The 19,023-nt window shown below is 35.8% G+C and overlaps 1 protein-coding gene across 2 annotated transcripts in view; it reads left to right on the top strand.

Annotated features, from left to right (window-relative positions):
- Positions 1 to 19,023, top strand: part of PRRC1 (proline rich coiled-coil 1) — a 43,715-nt gene that overhangs the window by 6,390 nt on the left and 18,302 nt on the right. For both annotated transcript variants that reach the window (XM_032425254.1, XM_032425255.1), the window contains exons 4-7: positions 1,368 to 1,528; positions 4,121 to 4,223; positions 8,205 to 8,368; positions 13,999 to 14,102. In XM_032425254.1, the coding sequence (XP_032281145.1) occupies positions 1,368 to 1,528; positions 4,121 to 4,223; positions 8,205 to 8,368; positions 13,999 to 14,102 (532 nt within the window). The remainder of the gene's footprint in view (positions 1 to 1,367; positions 1,529 to 4,120; positions 4,224 to 8,204; positions 8,369 to 13,998; positions 14,103 to 19,023) is intronic.

The following is a 19,023-nucleotide window of genomic DNA, read 5'->3' as shown; positions in this document are numbered from 1 at the left end:
AGTATATTTTTAAGTTCATCCACATTGTAGCATGTGTCTGTACTCTTCTTTTTTATGGTTCAGTATTCCATAGTATGGATTTTCCTTCCACATTTTGTTGATTCATTTCATCCACTGATGAACTTTTGTGTTGTTTCTACTTTTTGGTATTACACATACTGCTTTTATGAATATTTGTGTACAGGTTTTTGTGAGGACATATTTTCATGTCTCTTGGGTATATAACTAGGCATGGAATTGTTCGCTTTTAAGAAACTGCTAGACTGTTTTCCAAAGCAGTTGCACCATTTCACTTTCTCATCAGTACTGTTTGAGTGTTTCAGTATTTCTGCATGCCTTTTTTTTTTTAACTTTTTTTCTTTTTTGCTACATTACTTTTAACTCCTATCTTTGATCTCTGGAGTTTTCTGTTCTCGCGTTTTGACATTTATATTATCAAAATAAAGCTGATGTTACTAGTAAATGATAAATTTTGTGTGTTGTAAAATGTAAAGTATGTATAGTGTATGTAGTGTCAGATAAAATTCGAAATACTTGTTCTAATATTTTGTATACTTACAGAGAGACACCAGGGTGATATTTGAGAGTCTTCTTTAAAGCTTTTCTTAAAAGGTTATCTGGACAAGAATGGTCCAGGGAGTAGTTTTATTTAGCCAGGTAGAAATTTAAAACCAAATAAAAGCTCATGTGTGCCTTAAGTTTATGGTAATGGGCCATCTTTTCTAAGTCGGTTACACCTACCTTCTTGGCTTCCCTGGAATGGTTGTTGGAAACTAGTATCAAAACTTCATCCTTGTCATCTTTTGCCTGTTACTTCTCATTTTAGGAAAAGAAGCAGCTTTGTTCTGATTTTTATTATCCAACTTTGCTAATCTACTTTTACAAATAAAATTTTTTTGCATAGTACAGGCATTATGTCTATGTCTTCGAATATGTGAATTTTATTTTTTGAGTTAAAGTAGGGCATATGAAATAAGTAGTAATTGTTACATGCTTTTATATGATGGGCTTGGGTGCTTACATCAATTATTTTTATGCATTGAAGGGATTAGAATTATAGTTGCCCACATCCAGGTGCTAAATGGGACCAACAGGAAGTACTTTTTGATAAATATTTTGTCCATTTTCAGAATGTTTAGTTAAAAAGCCTACAAAAAGGTCAAGAAATTTCTTCAGAATTTTGTTTCATTTGTATTTTGTAAAGGTTTAGGTGATTCTTGGAGTGCATTCAGTCTTGAAATGCCTGAGTATATATTTACATTATTAAAGCTATTTTGAACTACTTATCTCCTATAGTGTATCTTCTTTTTATAGAAAATAGTTTATGAAATAAATTACATATATTAGAAATTTTTGCCATTTACTAGGTATGTTGCCGACTCCCATTACTCAGCAAGCCAGTTTGACATCTCTGGCCCAGGGACCAGGGACCACATCAGCCATTACTTTTCCAGAGGAGCAAGAAGATCCTCGAGTTGGTAGAGGTCAGGATGAGGCATCTGCTGGTGGACTCTGGGGTTTTATTAAGGTAAGGGGTATTTAGTTTGAAAGTTATACTGAACTTTTTAATTTTGAAACTATTAGATGTTCATTAGAATGATTTTGAAAATATAGAATGGTATAATGAAAAAATAATTCTTTTTATTCTTATTACTAGTTTTCTATAGTTCTTCTCAGTCTTTTTTATGTGCATATCTGTGTAGGTGTAATTTTTTTAGTAAGTCAAAACGGGTAGTAACATGTGGACATTATTTTGTATCTTTTGTTTGTCTTTATCTAGCATATATCAGGAACATCTTCCCAGTCATAAATATTCTTCAGAAAATTTTTTTTTCTTTATGGCTGTTTTTGCCCTCCATGCCATGGGGCATTTATTTCCCATATTTTACTAATGTACTTTAGCGTTCTCTAATAGTAATTCTTACAAATACAACTATGATGAGCACTCTTGCATGCAGATCTTTATGCCCATCTCTGTTTTATTGAGATTAATTCCTGATGAATGTCAGAGTGAACATTTTAAAAATTACTGATAAAAATGACTCTCCAGAAGGGTTATACCAAAATAGACTGTCCCAGCATTTTTCACTTGCCAGCACTCATTATGAATTTGAAATAGAACATTTTCTAATTTGATAGACAAAAAAAATAACCTCGTTTTGATTTGCTTTTCTTGGTTACCAAATTTGAACATTTTTTCATATTTTTTTTGTTTGTATTTTTTCTTTGTGAAGTCTCTAGTCCTGTTCTTTGCCCATTTTTGAATTGGGATGATTTTCCTTTCTAAATGAATTTGTAAGAGCTCCTCATGTAGTAATATTTTATTACACGCTGTCATTTATTGACGTTTTCTCTTTTATCATACATTTAAATTTTATTACCCTTTTGTGACACAAAAGCTTCTAAATTTTCAGTAGTCTTTTTTCTTTTCATTTTTTTATGTTAAGAATGACCTTTTCCCACCACAGTATGTGGTAAATGTTCTGTGATTTCTTCTAATTCTTCTATGGTTTCATTTTTTTTTAATACCTACCAATTTAATGTTTCTGACACTTAACTTTATTATGTAAAGTAGAAGTCAAACTTAATTTTCTTCCAACCACTTACTCAACTGTTCCAACATCATATCCCAGTGTTTTGATATGTCATCTTTATCTTAGTTATGCAGTTGTTTGTTAACGTCAGTTTCTGGACTCTGTGTTCTATTCTGCTGTTTGGCCTGTCCCTGCAATAGTACCCTACTATTTTAGTTATTGTTAACTGTGTTTATTATTATACTAATACTTATTGAAAGTCTACTCTGCTCGGGTGGGATGGGGAATATGCATTGATGAGTAAAGAAAGAAAGGTCAGTTCCAAGTCTCTGCGTTCATAACGATGTTATCAGTATTTAGTTTTATAAGTTTGCCAGTTTCTCTTTACTTCAGAATTTTTCTTTACTAGTCTTTTCTGTTTATTTCTCTTAATGAATTTTGGGATTACTCTGTCACATTCCTCCCAATATTCTGAGGGTTTGGCTGCAACTTAATTATATATTAAATATTTTTAAATTGGTAGGTGGCTAACTAATTTACTACATTTGAGCTTTATGTTTCATAAAGATGGTATTTTCCTAAGCTTCTTTTTTTTTAATCCTTCTGTACTTCTTAAAGTTTTCTTCATACAGGGATTATTCCTTATTTCTCTGGTTAAGAGCATGTGTCAGTGTGTCCATTAGCTCAGCTCTACATGTCTTGTAAATCGTTCTTTTAATATCCCGCGTAGGATTGGTTGACAGTTTTAAATACCCGTGTTATGGACTCTGCTTTTTTCTGACTCACCTTGGTTCAGTGGTAGGTTGGAAGAGGTGGAAAGGTGGCCTGTTAGCCAGAGGCCATCTCAGGGGGCACGGCTCCCTTGAAGTCCTTTTACCACCGGAGAAGTATAGCACGTTAAGGGAAGACTCAGACCTGGTTCCTTCTGTTTAATAGTGTGGTTTTAAGAATTCAGAGGAATAGATCTGGGTTAAAAGAGAATTTGGGAATTAACACAACAAATATGAAGTAGGAAAAAAGAAACATTAGTAGAAGATAGCAGAGTAATATATATTAATAGGTAACTTCTGGGGAATAAGGATGAGAAATGTTAATATTTTTATTTTTTTCTTAAGGAACCAAGTATGAGTCTATGGAGACGACTAATTACAGTTTTTATTTGGGACCTTGATGGATAAGTTTTACCTGGTCTTTCATAGAAATAAGTAGATGTGAAATGAAATTAAAATACACACACACAGAGAAATAAAATGTGTGTGTATGTATACATGTATAAAATGAATACGTATGAATATATACATCCATAAAATGAACGCACATATGTGTGTGTGTGTATACCTACTTCCCAGGGCAGTGCTCCTCACAGTGTGATCTGCAGACTGCATGGGTCTATGAGAAGGAGAGAGAAGGTGAGAGTGAGCATTTTGAAAACTTAAGAGCAATTTGACATGGCCATAACCTTGTTTTTCTTACATTTTAACAAATTACAGGTCTGTGATGTATCAGAAACTTTAAAAAAGTTTTCTCTCACCATTAGGTGTTCTTTACTTAGAATGGGCGTTTATATGTTAATTTGTCTTGTGCAGGGTGTGGCCGGAAATCCTATGGTGAAATCTATGCTTGATAAAACAAAACATTCAGTAGAAAGCATGATTACAACGCTGGACCCTGGCATGGCTCCGTATATCAGTATGTACTTAAGATAGAGCAGCATCTGCTGTACGTTTTTAAAGTATTTGCCTTTGTCAGCCTCTCACTGTGATTCCATAGTCTTGTAATCAGTGGAAATCCTTTTATGTTGTAAGTTGATTGTAAGTCTTAGTGTTGGTATTATTAATTTATCTTTTTCTTAGTCACAAATAAATTTTGAAAACTCCACAGAATGAACTTTGGGAGGAGTAAAACCAATATGCATTAGTATACTAATTAGTATACTTCAATTGTAAGTAATACATTTTAATTATAAATACAGTTAGTGTTGCTTTGTATGAATTTTATTTTATTCACTAAGGACATTTGAAATGATGCTTTGTTTATATTTGATTTTGATAATTGTCCAGTTACCTGTTTTAATTAAATGTGATTATGCTTAACCTGGGAATAATATTTTTAGAGGAAGTTAATCTATTTATTAATAATATCTGATTAGTAAGTTTGGTGGGGAAGCTATTTTAACCACCTTTGAATCCTCCTTCCCAAGAATTCTCCAGACAGATGACAGAGACATACATGCTGTCTGCCATTTAATTTTAAATGTACATGTCCAGTGTGTGAAGAAACAATTGCTTAGCAGGATCAGTGAGCAATTATTAGTCATTCTGTTAAAGATAACAACTTGGAAGCCAAAGCTGTGCACTAGAACAGAGGTACTAGAACAGAGGTTTTCAGTAGCTTTCAGGAGTCGTGATGCTGTTGGTGGTTTACAGTTTAGTAAATGTCAAAGAATAAGACCTTAGTAAGAAGTATCATTTATTAAGTTCTTGCTCTGCCAGGCAGTACTTAGGAACTCTACAAGGTAAGTATGTTTCTCAAGTTTGAGGTGAGGAACCCCTGGGTTCAGAGAGATGATTATCCTAGGCCACACAGCTTGGTGGAGCTAGATTGGGCCCATATTCAATTTGTTTTTGCACTTAGCCACTTTGCTTCCCTGAAAGTATAAAATTGAATCAAGTATTAAGTCATCTGAATTGTTTTTTGTGTTCATAACTACCAGAGGATTTAGAAACTGGACCCTGCCCTAGATATGGCTTTATAATGTTCATAATAATTGAATTTGACATAATTAATGTATCATATATATTCTTTTCTTCACAAGCTTGTATTTTGAATGAGGGAAAGAAAGGAAATTAGTATTTTTGGAGTCCTTGCTATTTTAACGGGTACTGTGTTAGACTGTGAAAGCAGTTACTTAATCCTTAGAACAAGCCCTGTGAGGTGGCAGATACTTTACTGTGAAGAAACAAGCTCATTGACTTCCCCAAGGTAACAGAGCTAATGAAGTCAGGACTCAAACCCAAGGCTTATTCTCAGGCCATAGTCAGCCTGACATCAAGAAAAAGGCAAAAGACGAAGGGGGTGGGGTTATAGGGGAAGATACAAAATGAAATGTCTATTAGCGAAATCATAACAATATATAGTCTTAATCAGTTAGCTATAAAAAGCAATAAAACTGATGTGAAAAAGTTGACACCTTATTGACAGGCAGCAAAAGCAAGACTATTCTGATGTAACAAAACTTGAATTAAAGCTTAAGGTATTTTTACAGAAATATTCTAGAAATCACCATAACAGTTTCAGATGTATCAGGAAAGCATAAGAACTGTTAGAAATGCATTTTAACACAGTTTAGCTTCCTGTGTTCTTAGAATTACTTTTCCCATCATCATTAAAGTTGGCACTACTTATTACAAAAAGGCTGAAAAAGCCTTTTTTTTTTTTTTTTTTTTAAAAGATTTTATTTATTTATTTGACAGAGAGACACATAGCGAGAGAGGGAACACAAGCAGGGGGAAGGTCAGAGGGAGAAGCAGGCTTCCCGCTGAGCAGGGAGCCCGATGCGGGGCTCGATCCCAGGACCCTAGGACCACATGACCTGAGCCGAAGGCAGACGCTTAACGACTGAGCCACCCAGGCGCCCCTGAAAAAGCCTTTTGAGCTGAAGTTCAGTGGAACGGTACTCAGATAGGGTCAAGAGACATGTCCCACAAGGAGAAAAAAATGAGTAAAAAGTGTATTTGTTCTCTTCTCTCCTATGGGAGTCAATGCTTTTAGGTTTTAGTAACTTATGAAATTCTAGTCAAGATGGGAGCTATAGATCATCCTATTAGGAAAAAAGATACTTGATAAAAAGCCCATGTATTTTGAAGATACTGTCAGCTGTTCCACAACATATTAGGGAAAAGCGTAGCATTGTTTCTGGGGCAAAATGGTTTACCATACAAACAGCTTTCTGGATAAATCTATTTACTAGTGATAGCCATTAATACTAAGTAGCAAAATACGCTATGCTTAGAACTAGGTCTTTGAACTCAGTATGTCACAAAATGTTAGATAAAGATTTTTTTAAAAATTAGGTGTATTTGATCAAATTACTCTGTCTAAATGGTACATAGGTTTTAAAAATAATTGAAAATAAAAAGGTTTTAAAATATTTATTTCATATCTTAGCCTTTTTACATTTCAAGTTTTATATATGTTGGTATTTCCATTTCCTTATATGCTTGCATATTAGGACAGTAATAGTTGTATAATTTATAACTAAATATCCCATTTGTGGCATCTGCTGGGTTTTTTTTTTTTAATGATGTGGTTGTATGATAAAGTTGACTCCCACATTTAAACTGTTTTCTAGATAAAAAACATTTCATGGCAGTCCTCATTTAGTGCAGGCTTCTTTACAACTCTGACAAATTACTTGTAATCATCAATAACAGTCTTCATTTTCATTTTCTCTAGTGTATCCTAAATGTGTAACTTGGATTTCACAAGCCACATAATTCATTTCTGTGATAGCTCAATAGTTGAAGGCCTAGGAACTCCAGCAACCCCATGGTATTAGAAGTTTGTGTATAATAGATGTGTGTCTTTATTAACCAACAGCAGAAAAACCATTTTGATTTGCAGCCTTAAAAAATGCAATGTTTTATCCAAAGTTTAAACTTACTAGAAATTGAGATCTTGTGAAATCAATAGAGTGATATAGTAGAAAATTAAACTCTTTTCATAGCTGTTAGAACATTACTTCCCAAATTGACATCTATGGAAAACTTTCTAGGAGTGGTTATTAGATGTTAACATATTCCATGAACACATTAAGTATGGAAAGTACTGGGTTAAAGTCATGAATTTTAACTTTTGGTTTTCTCAGAATCTTTTTTTTTTTTTTAAAGATTTTATTTATTTGACAGAGAGAGACACACAGAGAGAGGGAACACAAGCAGGGGGAGTGGGAGAGGGAGAAGGAGGCCTCCCACAGAGCAGGGAGTCCGATGCGGGGCTCGATCCCAGGACCCTGGGATCATGACCTGAGCTGAAGGCAGACGCTTAACAACTGAGCCACCCAGGCGCCCCAGTTTTCTCAGAATCTTGATGTTAATGTTCATTGTGAATTTCTAAGAAAGAAACGTGTAAAGTATTTCCCAAGCTTGTTTGACAACAAAATGCTGTTTTAAGGTGGGGCTACTAATACATTCTGGAACAGTATTCCATAGAAAAAAAACTGTTGTGTTCTATCTGTGGCAGATTGGATACTCAGAACCATTAGAAGATATGTGCTATCTTCTGCCTGCAGATGAGACTCCCTCAGATAATGCATTAAGTGCTCATTTTTAAGTCAGGAAAAGTGGTAGTTTGGGTCTAAGCACTTGGAATAAGATGCTGTTAGATGAGGAGATGAAAACGTGTGTGATGGATCAGCTGTGTAGTGAAAAGAAGATTTTGGTATGTGACAGACCTAGGTTTGAGTCCCGACATCATCGCTAAGTAAGTAGCTGTGTTAGGCAAGGCCTTATCAATCTTAGTTTCCTCAGCCTATAAAAAAGTTCATCATCTGTATCTTGCTGTATTTTGTGAGGTCAGTAATAATTATTAATAAAATGTTAGGATATGGCATTGCTTATGAGAATTTCATTATTTTAATTTGGAATTGAAATTTTCTTCTGATCTTTGTAGAATCTGGAGGTGAACTGGATATTGTAGTGACCTCAAATAAAGAAGTAAAAGTTGCTGCCATCCGAGATGCCTTCCAGGAGGTCTTTGGCTTAGCTGTGGTCATAGGGGAAGCTGGACAGTCCAATATTGCCCCACAGCCAGTGGGCTATGCGGCTGGATTAAAAGTGAGTAATACAACCCCTTTTTTCAGCATAAAGAAACTGGCAGTTAATTTTTTCATAGTTCTGATAATCTTTTGCTCTTTATGGAGCTAATGGGTTTTTACATTCTGAGGTATTGATCATCTTGGTTTTTATTTAGACAACTGTTGTGTAATGAAGATACAGTGGAGTTTTAATTTAAAGAAACTCAGGGTAGGTTTTGATGCTTGGGCAGGGGAGGAAACAACTTGCAGAGAACACAGAGAGAGTAGTTAGTCCTAAAAGAAATCTTAACCTAGTGCTAACCTTTAAGTCCTACTGAATTTAAAAATTTTGTACTGAAATTACAGTACCTTTAGAATTCTCTAAGCTTTTTATTACTATCACTATTAATAACACTTTACACTTATGTATTTCTTCATGGTTTTGGGGACTCTAACATATTTGAAAGTTTCCAGAGTGATAATGGAGTTCCAGTAGGCAGGTTCTAGATTGGCCCTCTAAGTCTCCCTTTTCTCTTATACTTGGTGAGGGGACTCAGCATTCATCCGGAAAGCTTTCTCTTGCTTTCTTGCTTTGATTCTTCCCCTTCTCCATCCTTTTAATTCCCTTGCCTTAAGGACCTGACTGCCTGGCACCTTATAGGTATGTATAATACCTATATATAACCAGAGTTTGCCAAGGTCTATTAAGAGACCTATTAAATATTACCAATAATAACATCAATAGGAAGAGGCTTCCTTAGTTTTTCCATAGTGAGAGAAGAGGATCTTCTGATCAAGTCTATACATAATAAATTCTCCATAACAGGGACAGATGATAGGGTAACTTATTTTAAAGAGAAATTTCATACAACCACATACGCCACCACTTCAATATTACAGTTTGTCTTCTGGCCTGTTACTATTAAAAAACTTGTCACACATCTGCATGAAACCAGTTCCATTCCCAGTGAACTAGGTCTGGTCCCCTCAAGCCAGTGAAGGTTAAAGTTCCAAGAATCCTGTCCCCTCATACATTTTTTTACCACCAGCATATAGACACGTAAGAACAAATGAACAGTGAACAGGTCATCAGCATACAAATATTTCTCCCACTTAAAAAAGCAAACGAAAGAAATTTTGAACAAATTTTTTTTAACCTCCTCTTCTCATCATCTACCACCTTAATTTTTTTGCTGCTTTTTGCAGCAAAACTCCTCCAAAGAATTGCCAACATCTTATCTCTAATTGTTCCCTTCATATTCTCTTACACCCGGCCCCATCAGGCGCTTAGCCTGACTCCCCAGAGAATGCTGGGCAGGTCAGCAGTGTTCCCCGTCTTGTTTTGCCTGTCACTGGCTTTTGAGACGGTTGTTATTCTTTAATGTTTCTTTCACTTGACTTCTGAAGTGCCATACTTTTGTTTTCTTCCTTGCCTCACTATTTGCTCACTCCCCTGTGCCTCCTTTGCTGGTTCCCCCTAATGATCTTGTCTTTACATTCCCTCCCTCGTGAGTTGATAGTGTCTGGTGGCTTTAAATACCATCTGTGTGTGGACAGTTTCAAGTTTCTATCTCCAGCACAGGCCTCTCATGTCAACTAGATTTATGTAAAAGTTGCCTCCTCAACCCCTTAACTTGAATGTCTCAAACTTGACCATGTTTAGCATCCATCTGCTTTTCTTTCCTCCAAGCCTGCTCCTCCAGCCTTGTCCATCTCCGTTCATTGATGGCAGAACTATCCTTCCATTTTCTCAGGTGAGAAACCTTGGAGTCACCCTTGACTCCTCTCTTTACCTATGTCCAGTTCATTGAGAAATCGTGTTCGTCCTCCACACCTGTTCGCAGTGTGTCCAGCATCTGACTCTTCTCACATGCCCACCGCCACTGCAGTGTCGTGATGGAACCTTGCCATTGCCTTCTACCAGGCCATCCGATTTTGGCATCATCTGATGGGGTAACCTTGTGGCCCTCTAGGTCCTTCTGAACGGAGTAGCCAGGTGATCCTTTCAGGTCACAGGTCAGAGCGTGTCACTTGTGTTTCAGCACTTTATATTTTACCCATTGTAAACCCACATTCCTTACGGTGGCTTCCACGGCCCCACACAGTCTCGCTAACGTGGTGCTTGTTCCCTGTCTGCCTGCCTCTCCGGCTGGTCTTCCCCTTGCTCACTCGCGCCAGGCACGTCGGCTCCCTTCTAGCTCTTCCTACTTGACTGGCATGCCCTCGCTTAGCCTTTTCACTAGCTCTTTCTTCTCTTGGGGACATTCTCCCTCAAATGTGTACTTGGTTGGCTCTCTTAAACCTTCTTGAAGTCTTCAATCTTCCTTGCACGGCGTGGCCTGTCCTGACTGCCTGTTTAGTACTACATTCCACACTTCTGTACCAAGATCACCCTTCTGCGCCTCTGTTTTCTTTCCTGTAGTACTCAGCACCTTCTCCTGCACTCTATCATTGTGTTTTATAGTGTTTTCCCACAAGAATTAAGGTCCTCAAGAGCAGGAATTTTGGTTTGGTTCACAGATGCGAACTCTTAGATGTCCTTTAGAATGAATATCTAGCAGTTTTATCAAAATGTCTAAGCTGTAAACATCAGAATTAAAAGTGTAAGGGTATGTTTTTAAAATTAATCATTTATTTCCTCAAGTTAGCAGTCTAATACAGAAAACATTTTCATTGTAGGATCTGCTTCCAATTTTGGTTTAACACCCTATCAGTTTCATGAGAAGAATAAAGATTTTTCACTTAATAGCACTCCAGCAGCCCACCTGTTGCAGTACCTTGATCGAACCTCCACAGTCAAACAGTGGTCTTCACACTGGTCTAGAAGTACCTCTGGATACACAGAGATTTTACAAGATCTGAGGAGACCCAGAGAGTTTTAAGGAACCCAGCTTCTTCAGCTTCCATATGTACTCTTGCCTAAAAATTTTCTGCCCATATGTACCTGTGATTAAGGCAACTTGTTCTCCTTTCCCATCTCCCCCTTAGGAAGCCCTGTTCTCTCCCTTTGGGAAATGAAACATACCTCTTACCCACCAGATATTCACGTGATACATTGCCTCCGAACATGAAAGACTCCTGAGTGTCATCTGAAGGGACAGTTCAAAATTGTTTTTGATGTTGGGAATACAAATAACATAATGACTGGGTAAAACCCTTTTGCAAGTCATATGGTTTCCAGTTGTTTGTTCCCATCAAAACTGAAGAGGGACCAGACAGAGTTGTCAGCTGATAGGTCATTAATTTTTGATGATAAATCACCATGTGATATTTGGAATATAACTCAAAATTTTCATGGTTTTTAAAACATGTGTCTTAAATATTTTGTTACATTAAATATTATTACATAGAAGATACTTAAAATCATTAGGTGCTGCTCTTAAAAGGCTGATTGAGATTTTTTTCTAAAAGAAAAACCTCATCTTCTGGGTAATATTAATACTTCAGTTTATGTGGTGGTTTTATTAGTGTTTGACAGATTCATTTTTGCTGTTGGTTTTTGCCCTTCAAATTCAAATATTCGGGTTTCTTTTCCATAATTTTAAATAAAAGCTTAAAATCAAAATTCATTGAAACTGATGCATGCATAGGAAAATCATTTACAAATTTATCAGCTGTTTTTTTCAGAAGCAGTAGAGGGAGCTAATGAGAAGAAAAATAATGTAGAATCCTAGAATATTAAAATTTGAACCCAGATTTTTTACTCCCCATCAGACTTTGTTTGAAGGAAAACTTAGGTTTAAGGAAATAAATCTGCCATAAGTAACATTAGGGAGCTTCTGAAACTTATGTGCCAACCGTTAATTTCATTGCAGAGCCAGTCATAGTTATGACCACTGTTTTATAACTTACTTTACCAAAGATGTAGGTAATATTTATATGCAGGTAAGAAGAAGCATGGAATTTTGATTAAACCAAATCACTTAGTATAAACTCTTAGAGTACAGGATAAGCTCTGGGGGCCTTTCTGTATCCTTCTGTTTGAGAGAATTACTTCAGTGTGGCCTCAAAACTACCTAATTCTTGATTCCTTACACTTCTGAAAATAAAGTTAAAATTTTATTCTCAAAACATTGGTAGGGATTGATCTTAAAGTGTCTATTCCAAAAGATGCCACACATAATTAACATCAGAGGAGAAGAGGCACATATAACCCCCTCTTCATTTTCCTTATGAAATATAAAGTCCTATGTTGTTGTATAGTAAAAAATGAACAAACTTAGTTTCCTGGAAACATTAAATCTAGGAATATTTTGTTGTTGTGCTTAGCTTAGATATCTTCAAAGAGTTAGGGATGAATCTCTTAAATATCCCACTAACTCCCTAATAGTTTTTATTGAATTAACATTTATTTAAACTTATTCATAATCAAAATTCAACCATAACTGATTTCCTCTTGGGAGGAAAATGATTGAGGCAAATTTACATTATCCAGTATAACATCTTATCTGTTACATTTTCTTTCAAATTCAACAGCTGCCTCCTCATTCACTGTTAGTAGATTTACATCATTCAGATTCTTAACATGAGTAATAAAAATTTTTAAGAAGGCCCTTATTTCTTCCCTTCTTCGTTTCTTCGTGTAGTATTTTCTTACTGAATGTCTCTAGGGTTAGACAGTTGTGCGTGGTACTAGAGAGATAAGAGTGAGCAAAAATACAGTTGATATTAGTATAGCTTAATTCATATCTTCTTTCATCCTTAATCTTTATAAGCTAATGTCTTAAATTGGTTTACCCATTTTCATGCACTGGTCACCTTCTCTTCTTTATTTCTGTTGTCTCTGAAGTAAGTCCAGTTGTCTCTAGAAGTGTCCTAGCTTTTGAAATTTTCATTTGATGAGAATTGACCACTTTTTCTCATTCACTACTTACCTCTGCTGTCCATAGGAAAAGTAGGCTAATGTATTATCCATGGTAGTTTTATTCAAAAATAGAATGCATTTTGTCTTGCTTTTTGAACACTTACTGTCACTTCTCTTATGATCACTGTTTATGAAGTGATTCAGATAAAGTAGTAAATAGCAACTTTACTAAAAACTTGTAGTTTTCTACCATAAGAAATGTATTGATGATTTTGTTATCTATACAGGGTTCTCAGCCCCTCAGTTTTATTGCATAAATGGTAAATAAGTTTTGGTGCAATGTATACATTTGCAGTTAAATATAAATCAGCTGCCATTTTGGTGCATATTTTAAGGCTATATTTAAAGGAAGTAAGAAGCAAGAGAAAAAAAAAACATTCACTTTGATACGATGGCCTACCTAGATACCTGAAGGGAAAATTAATTAAAAACTACTAGGACTGAAAAAAGATTTTTATCAGTAAGATATCCCCTTGGCAGATCAACATTAAGAAGTACATAGTTTCATTTTATTAGTAATAACCAAGTAGCACATTAATATAAAAATAATCCATTTCGTAGTAGCAACCAAAATAATAGTGTATGTGGGAATAACTTGGAATATGCTCTATAAACTGTTAATACTGAGGGGAACATGAATTGGACTTTTGTACTATTTACTCTTTATACTTCTGTATTTGAATGTTTACAATCGGTATATAGATGTTCGTGTGTAAATGTATTTGTGTATTACTTGTATAACCATATTAGTATATTTAATACTGAATAATTAGAAATGGTTTCTAACCTACATGGTTGTCATTCAGGGTGCCCAGGAACGGATAGACAGCTTGCGTCGAACTGGAGTGATCCATGAAAAGCAGACTGCTGTGTCAGTAGAAAACTTCATTGCGGAATTGCTACCTGACAAGTAAGAGGCTTTTTTTTTTTTTTTTTAACATAATTACAAATTTGTTTTCTGTAATGAGAACTCTCAAGATCTACTCTCTTAGCAATTTTCAGATATACAATACAGTATAAAGTGTAGTCACTGTGCTGTACATTTTATCCTCATGACTGACTTTATAACTGAAAGTTTCTTTTAACAACATCCTTCACTCGTTTTACTTGCCCCCCTGCCCACCGCCCTTCCAACCATCAGTCTGTTCTTTGTATCTGTGATTTCATATTTTTTTATTCCACGTAAAAGTAGGATCATACAGTATTTTTCTGTGACTTATTTCCCTTAGTATAATGCCCTGAAGGTCCATTCATACTGTTGCAAATGGCAAGATTTCCTTCTTTTTCCATGGCTGAATAATTGTGTGTGTGTGTGTCTGTACACACCACATTTTCTTTATTCATTCTTCCATTGACAGACACTTAGGTTGTTTCCATGTCTTAGTTATTGTAAATAATGCTGCAGTGAACATGGATTGGGGGGGGTGCATATATCTCTTCAAGGTAGTGTTCTCATTTCCCTCAGATAAATACACAGAAGTGGAATTGCTGGATCAGTATGGCTCATTTAATTTTTTGAGGAACCTCCATATTGTTTTGTACCAGTTGACATTCTCATCAAGGGCTTGCTTTATCTCCATATCTTTTCCAGTACTTATTTTTTTGACTTTTTGGTAATAGCCATCCTAACAGGTATAAGGTGATGTCCCATTATGGTTTTGATTTGCATATCCCTGATGATGAGTGATGTTGAGCATCTTTTCATGTACATGTTGGTCATCTCTATGTCTTTGGGAAACTATTCAGAGCCTCTGCCCATTTTTTAATTGGATTGTTTTTTTTGTTCTTGAGTTCGAGTTTTTTTTATCTATTTTAGATGTTAAACACCTTATGAGGAATGTGATTTGTGAATGTTTTCTCCCCTTTAGTAGGTTGCCTTTTCATTTTGTTGATGGTTTCCTTTGCTGTGTAGAACCTTTTTAGTTTGATGTAGTCTTACTTATTTTTGCTTTTGTTGCCTTTGCTTTTGGTGTCAAATCCAAAAAATTATCACCAAGACTGATATCAAGCAGCTTACTCCCTCTTGTCCTCTAGGAGTTTTATGGTTTCTAGTCTTAAGTTCAAGTCTTGAATCCATTCGAGTTACTTTTTGTGTATGGTGTAAGTAGTCCAATTTCCCCAGCACCATTTATTGTACAGGCTGTCCTTTTCCCATTGTATATTCCTGGCTCTTTTGTTGTAAATTAATTGACCATATGTGTGGGTTTATTCCTCAGCTCTCTATTCTGTTGGATTGATCTTTGTGTCTATTATTAGGCCAATACCATACTATTTTGATGAGCATAGCTTTGTAATATAGTTTGAAATCAAAGAGTGTGATGCTGCTTCTCTCTCAAGATGGCTTTGGCTATTCAGGGTCTTGTGGTTCCATACAAACTTTAGGGTTCTATTTCTGTGAAAAATGCCATTGGAATTTTTTTTTTTTTAAGATTTTATTTATTTGACAGAGAGAAACACAACGAGAGAGGGAACACAAGCAGGGGAGTGGGAGAGGGAGAAGCAGGCTTCCCGCGGAGCAGGGAGCCCAATGCGGAGCTCGATCCCAGGATCCTGGGATCATGACCTGAGCCGAAGGCAGCCGCTTAACGACTGAGCCACCCAGGCACCCTGCCGTTGGAATTTTGATAGAAATTGCACTGAATCTGTAGATTGCTTTATGAATAGTGTGGACATTTTAACAATTTTAATTCTTCCAATCCCTGAGTCTGGAATATTTTTCCATATATTTGAGTTTTCAGGTTTTTTCAATGTGTCATAGTTTTCAGAGTAGAGATCTTTCACCTTCTTGGTTAAATCTATTCCTCAGTGTTTCTTCCTTTTGGATGCGATTGTAAGTGCTATTGTTTCCTTGTTTTCTTTTTGATAGTTTATTAGTATATAGATATTGCAACAGATTTTGGCATATTGATTTTTTATTCTGCAACTTTACTGAATTCATTTATGAGTTCTAACTTTTTTTTTTAGTTTTTAGTGTTTTCCTGTATGTAGCATCATTTCATCTGAAATTAGTCACAGTTTTCCTTCTTCCTTTCCAATTTGGATGCCTTTTATTTGCTTTCCTTGCTTAATTGCTCTGGTAAGGATTTTCAATACCATATTGAATAATGGAAGTGGAAAGAATGGGCATCCTTGTCTTGTTCCTGATCTTAGGGGAAACACTTTCAGCTTTTCATTGTTGCATATGATAGTCGCTATGGGCTTGTCATATGTGGCCTTTACTATTTTGAGTACATTCCTTCTAAACCTGTTTGGAGAGTTTTTATCATTAACAGTTGTTGAATTTTATCACGTGCTTTTTTTGCATCTGTTGAGATGATCGTATGATTTTTGCCCTTGATTTTGTTAATGTGTTGTATCACATTGATATGTGGATGTGGAAACATATCTACATCTCTGTAGAATAAATCCTAAATCATGTGTATGATCCTTTTAATATATTGTTGAATTTGCCTTAATATTCTGTTGAAAATTTTTACTTACATGTTTCTCATAGAAATTGGCCTTTGATTCTCTTTTCTGTTGTGTCCTTGTCTGATTTTAATATCAGGGGGAATGCTGGCCTTGTAAAACAAGTTTGGAAGTGTCCCTTTTCTTATTGTTTTGGAAGACTTTGAGAAGCATTGGTAGTAATTTTTCTTTAAATGTGTGGTAGAGTTCACCAGTGAAGGTGTCTGGTCCTGACTTTTGTTTGTTGGGAGGTTTTTGATTACTAACTAGAATCTCCTCACTAGAAATCGATCTGTTCAGATTTTTGATTTCTTTATGATTCAGTCTTGGTAGGTAGTATGTTTCTAGAAATGTATCCATGTATTCTAGGTTGTCTAGTTTGGTGGCATATAATTATTCAGTAAGAGGCTTACCCTTTTGTTTGTCTTATGAGCAAAATACAATTGGTCCTGGGGGGCTGACACTGAATACCTAGTAAAAAAATGTATCCTATTTTAGAGAAAACTATATTCTTGTCTAGCTATATCATTTAACTAGCTGTGTGATCTCTAAAGCTCAGCTCACATTTCTACCCAGGTTTCTCCTTTTTAATTATAAACTGGAGATAGTAATGCCTGCATTGTAAGATTGTGTGTACATGGGCGCCTGGGTGGCTCAGTCGTTAAGCGTCTGCCTTCGGCTCAGGTCATGATCCCAGGGTCCTGGGATCGAGCCCCACATCGGGCTCCCTGCTCCGCGGGAAGCCTGCTTCTCCCTCTCCCATTCCCCCTGCTTGTGTTCCCTCTCTCGCTGTCTCTCTCTGTCAAATAAATAAATAAAATCTTTAAAAAAAAAAAAAAAAAGATTGTGTGTACAATCACTGAATATGATAGCACTAAATTTAAGAGGATACAATGTACAATGTTGTATTGGCTTAGAGGTAATTGATCACCAGTAACCAACATAGTCATTCACGCAGTTATTCGGCATAATGGAAGGTATGGGCAACAGGGCCTGGTGGCAGTCACCAGGTTTGAAATCTAGCAATGATGCTTATCTATTTAGTTTGGAGAAGATTCAGAGAATAGGATTCGTTATGGTCTTTAAGGGCTTTGTACTTTAGATGGCTTTTTTATGGAAGAAATTATTTTTAACATGTTGAATTTATTTATACTGAAAGAGCTTCCCAACTGTTGAAATTGGTCTCTTTTGTAATCACATTTGGTTTTGTTACATTTTTTGTTTATTTAGTATTGAGTAGCATTGTGCCTGGTGCTTTATGGCTATAGTATATTAAAAATGTTCTCCAACTTTGAGGTTATACTGTTGGCCAGCTGGGAGAAAATATGTACACAGATGAACAGTTTTAAGTGACTGCGTAAAATAGTGTGTAATTTTTTGCTGATAGGAAATGTTATATACAATTCGAGGAGAAATAACTGAGTGTAGAGGTAGCGTCAGATGAGATTCGTGAGTGATTGGGACTTGGACGGGATAGTGAAGAGTAGGTAAAATTTGGATAAGTGGCAGGAATAGGACATTCTGAGTGGAAGAAAAGCTTGAAGATGATGAAGAGGATTCTGGGATCAGTGGTTACATTAGCTTTGCTGATCATTTGTTGGATTTAGGAAATCAAGAAGTGGTTTGGGGACAGATGTGTGAAGAGCTTTGAATGCTAGGGTGAAAAGCTTCTTTCTCCAGATTGCTTTGGCTATTCGTCTTTTGTGGTTTTATACATATTTTGGTATTATTTGCTCTAGTTCTGTGAAAAATACTACCAGTATTTTGATAGGGGATGCATTGAATCTGTAGATTGTTTTGGGTAGTGTGGACATTTTAATGCTATTGATTTTACTACATAAGCATGGAATATCTTTCCATTTGTGTCACCTTCCCTTTTTCTTCATTGTCTTACAGTTTTAAGAGTACAGGTCTTTCACCTTTGCTAAATATATTCCTAGGTATTTTATTCATTTGATGCACTTGTAAATGGGACTGTTTTCTTAATTTCTCTTTCTTCGACTTTGTTATTAGTATAGAGAGATATACCAAATTTCCATGTGTTGAATTTTGTATCTTGCAACTTCACTGAGTTTATTAGTTCTTTTAGTTTTTTGGTGGCGTCTTTAAGTTTTCCTATACATAGTATCATATTCTCTTTCATTATTGATGGTTTGACTTCTTCCTTACCCAATTAGGTTGCCTTTTATTTATTTTTTCTTGTCTGGTTTCTGTGGCTAGAGCTTAGTGCTCTGTTGAATAAAAGTGGTCAGAGTGGACATCTTTGTCTCGGTCTTTGGGGAAAATCTTTTGGTTTTTCACCATTATGATGTTACCTATGGGTTTGTCATATATGGTCTTTATTATGTTGAGGTGTGTTCCCTCTAAACCCACTTTATTGGGAA

The sequence above is a fragment of the Phoca vitulina genome, unplaced genomic scaffold, assembly GCF_004348235.1.
Source record: "Phoca vitulina isolate PV1807 unplaced genomic scaffold, GSC_HSeal_1.0 scaffold32, whole genome shotgun sequence".
NCBI lineage: Eukaryota > Metazoa > Chordata > Mammalia > Carnivora > Phocidae > Phoca > Phoca vitulina.
The sequence above is the reverse complement of the archived record's forward strand: the minus strand, read 5'-3'. Positions and strand labels throughout refer to the sequence as shown.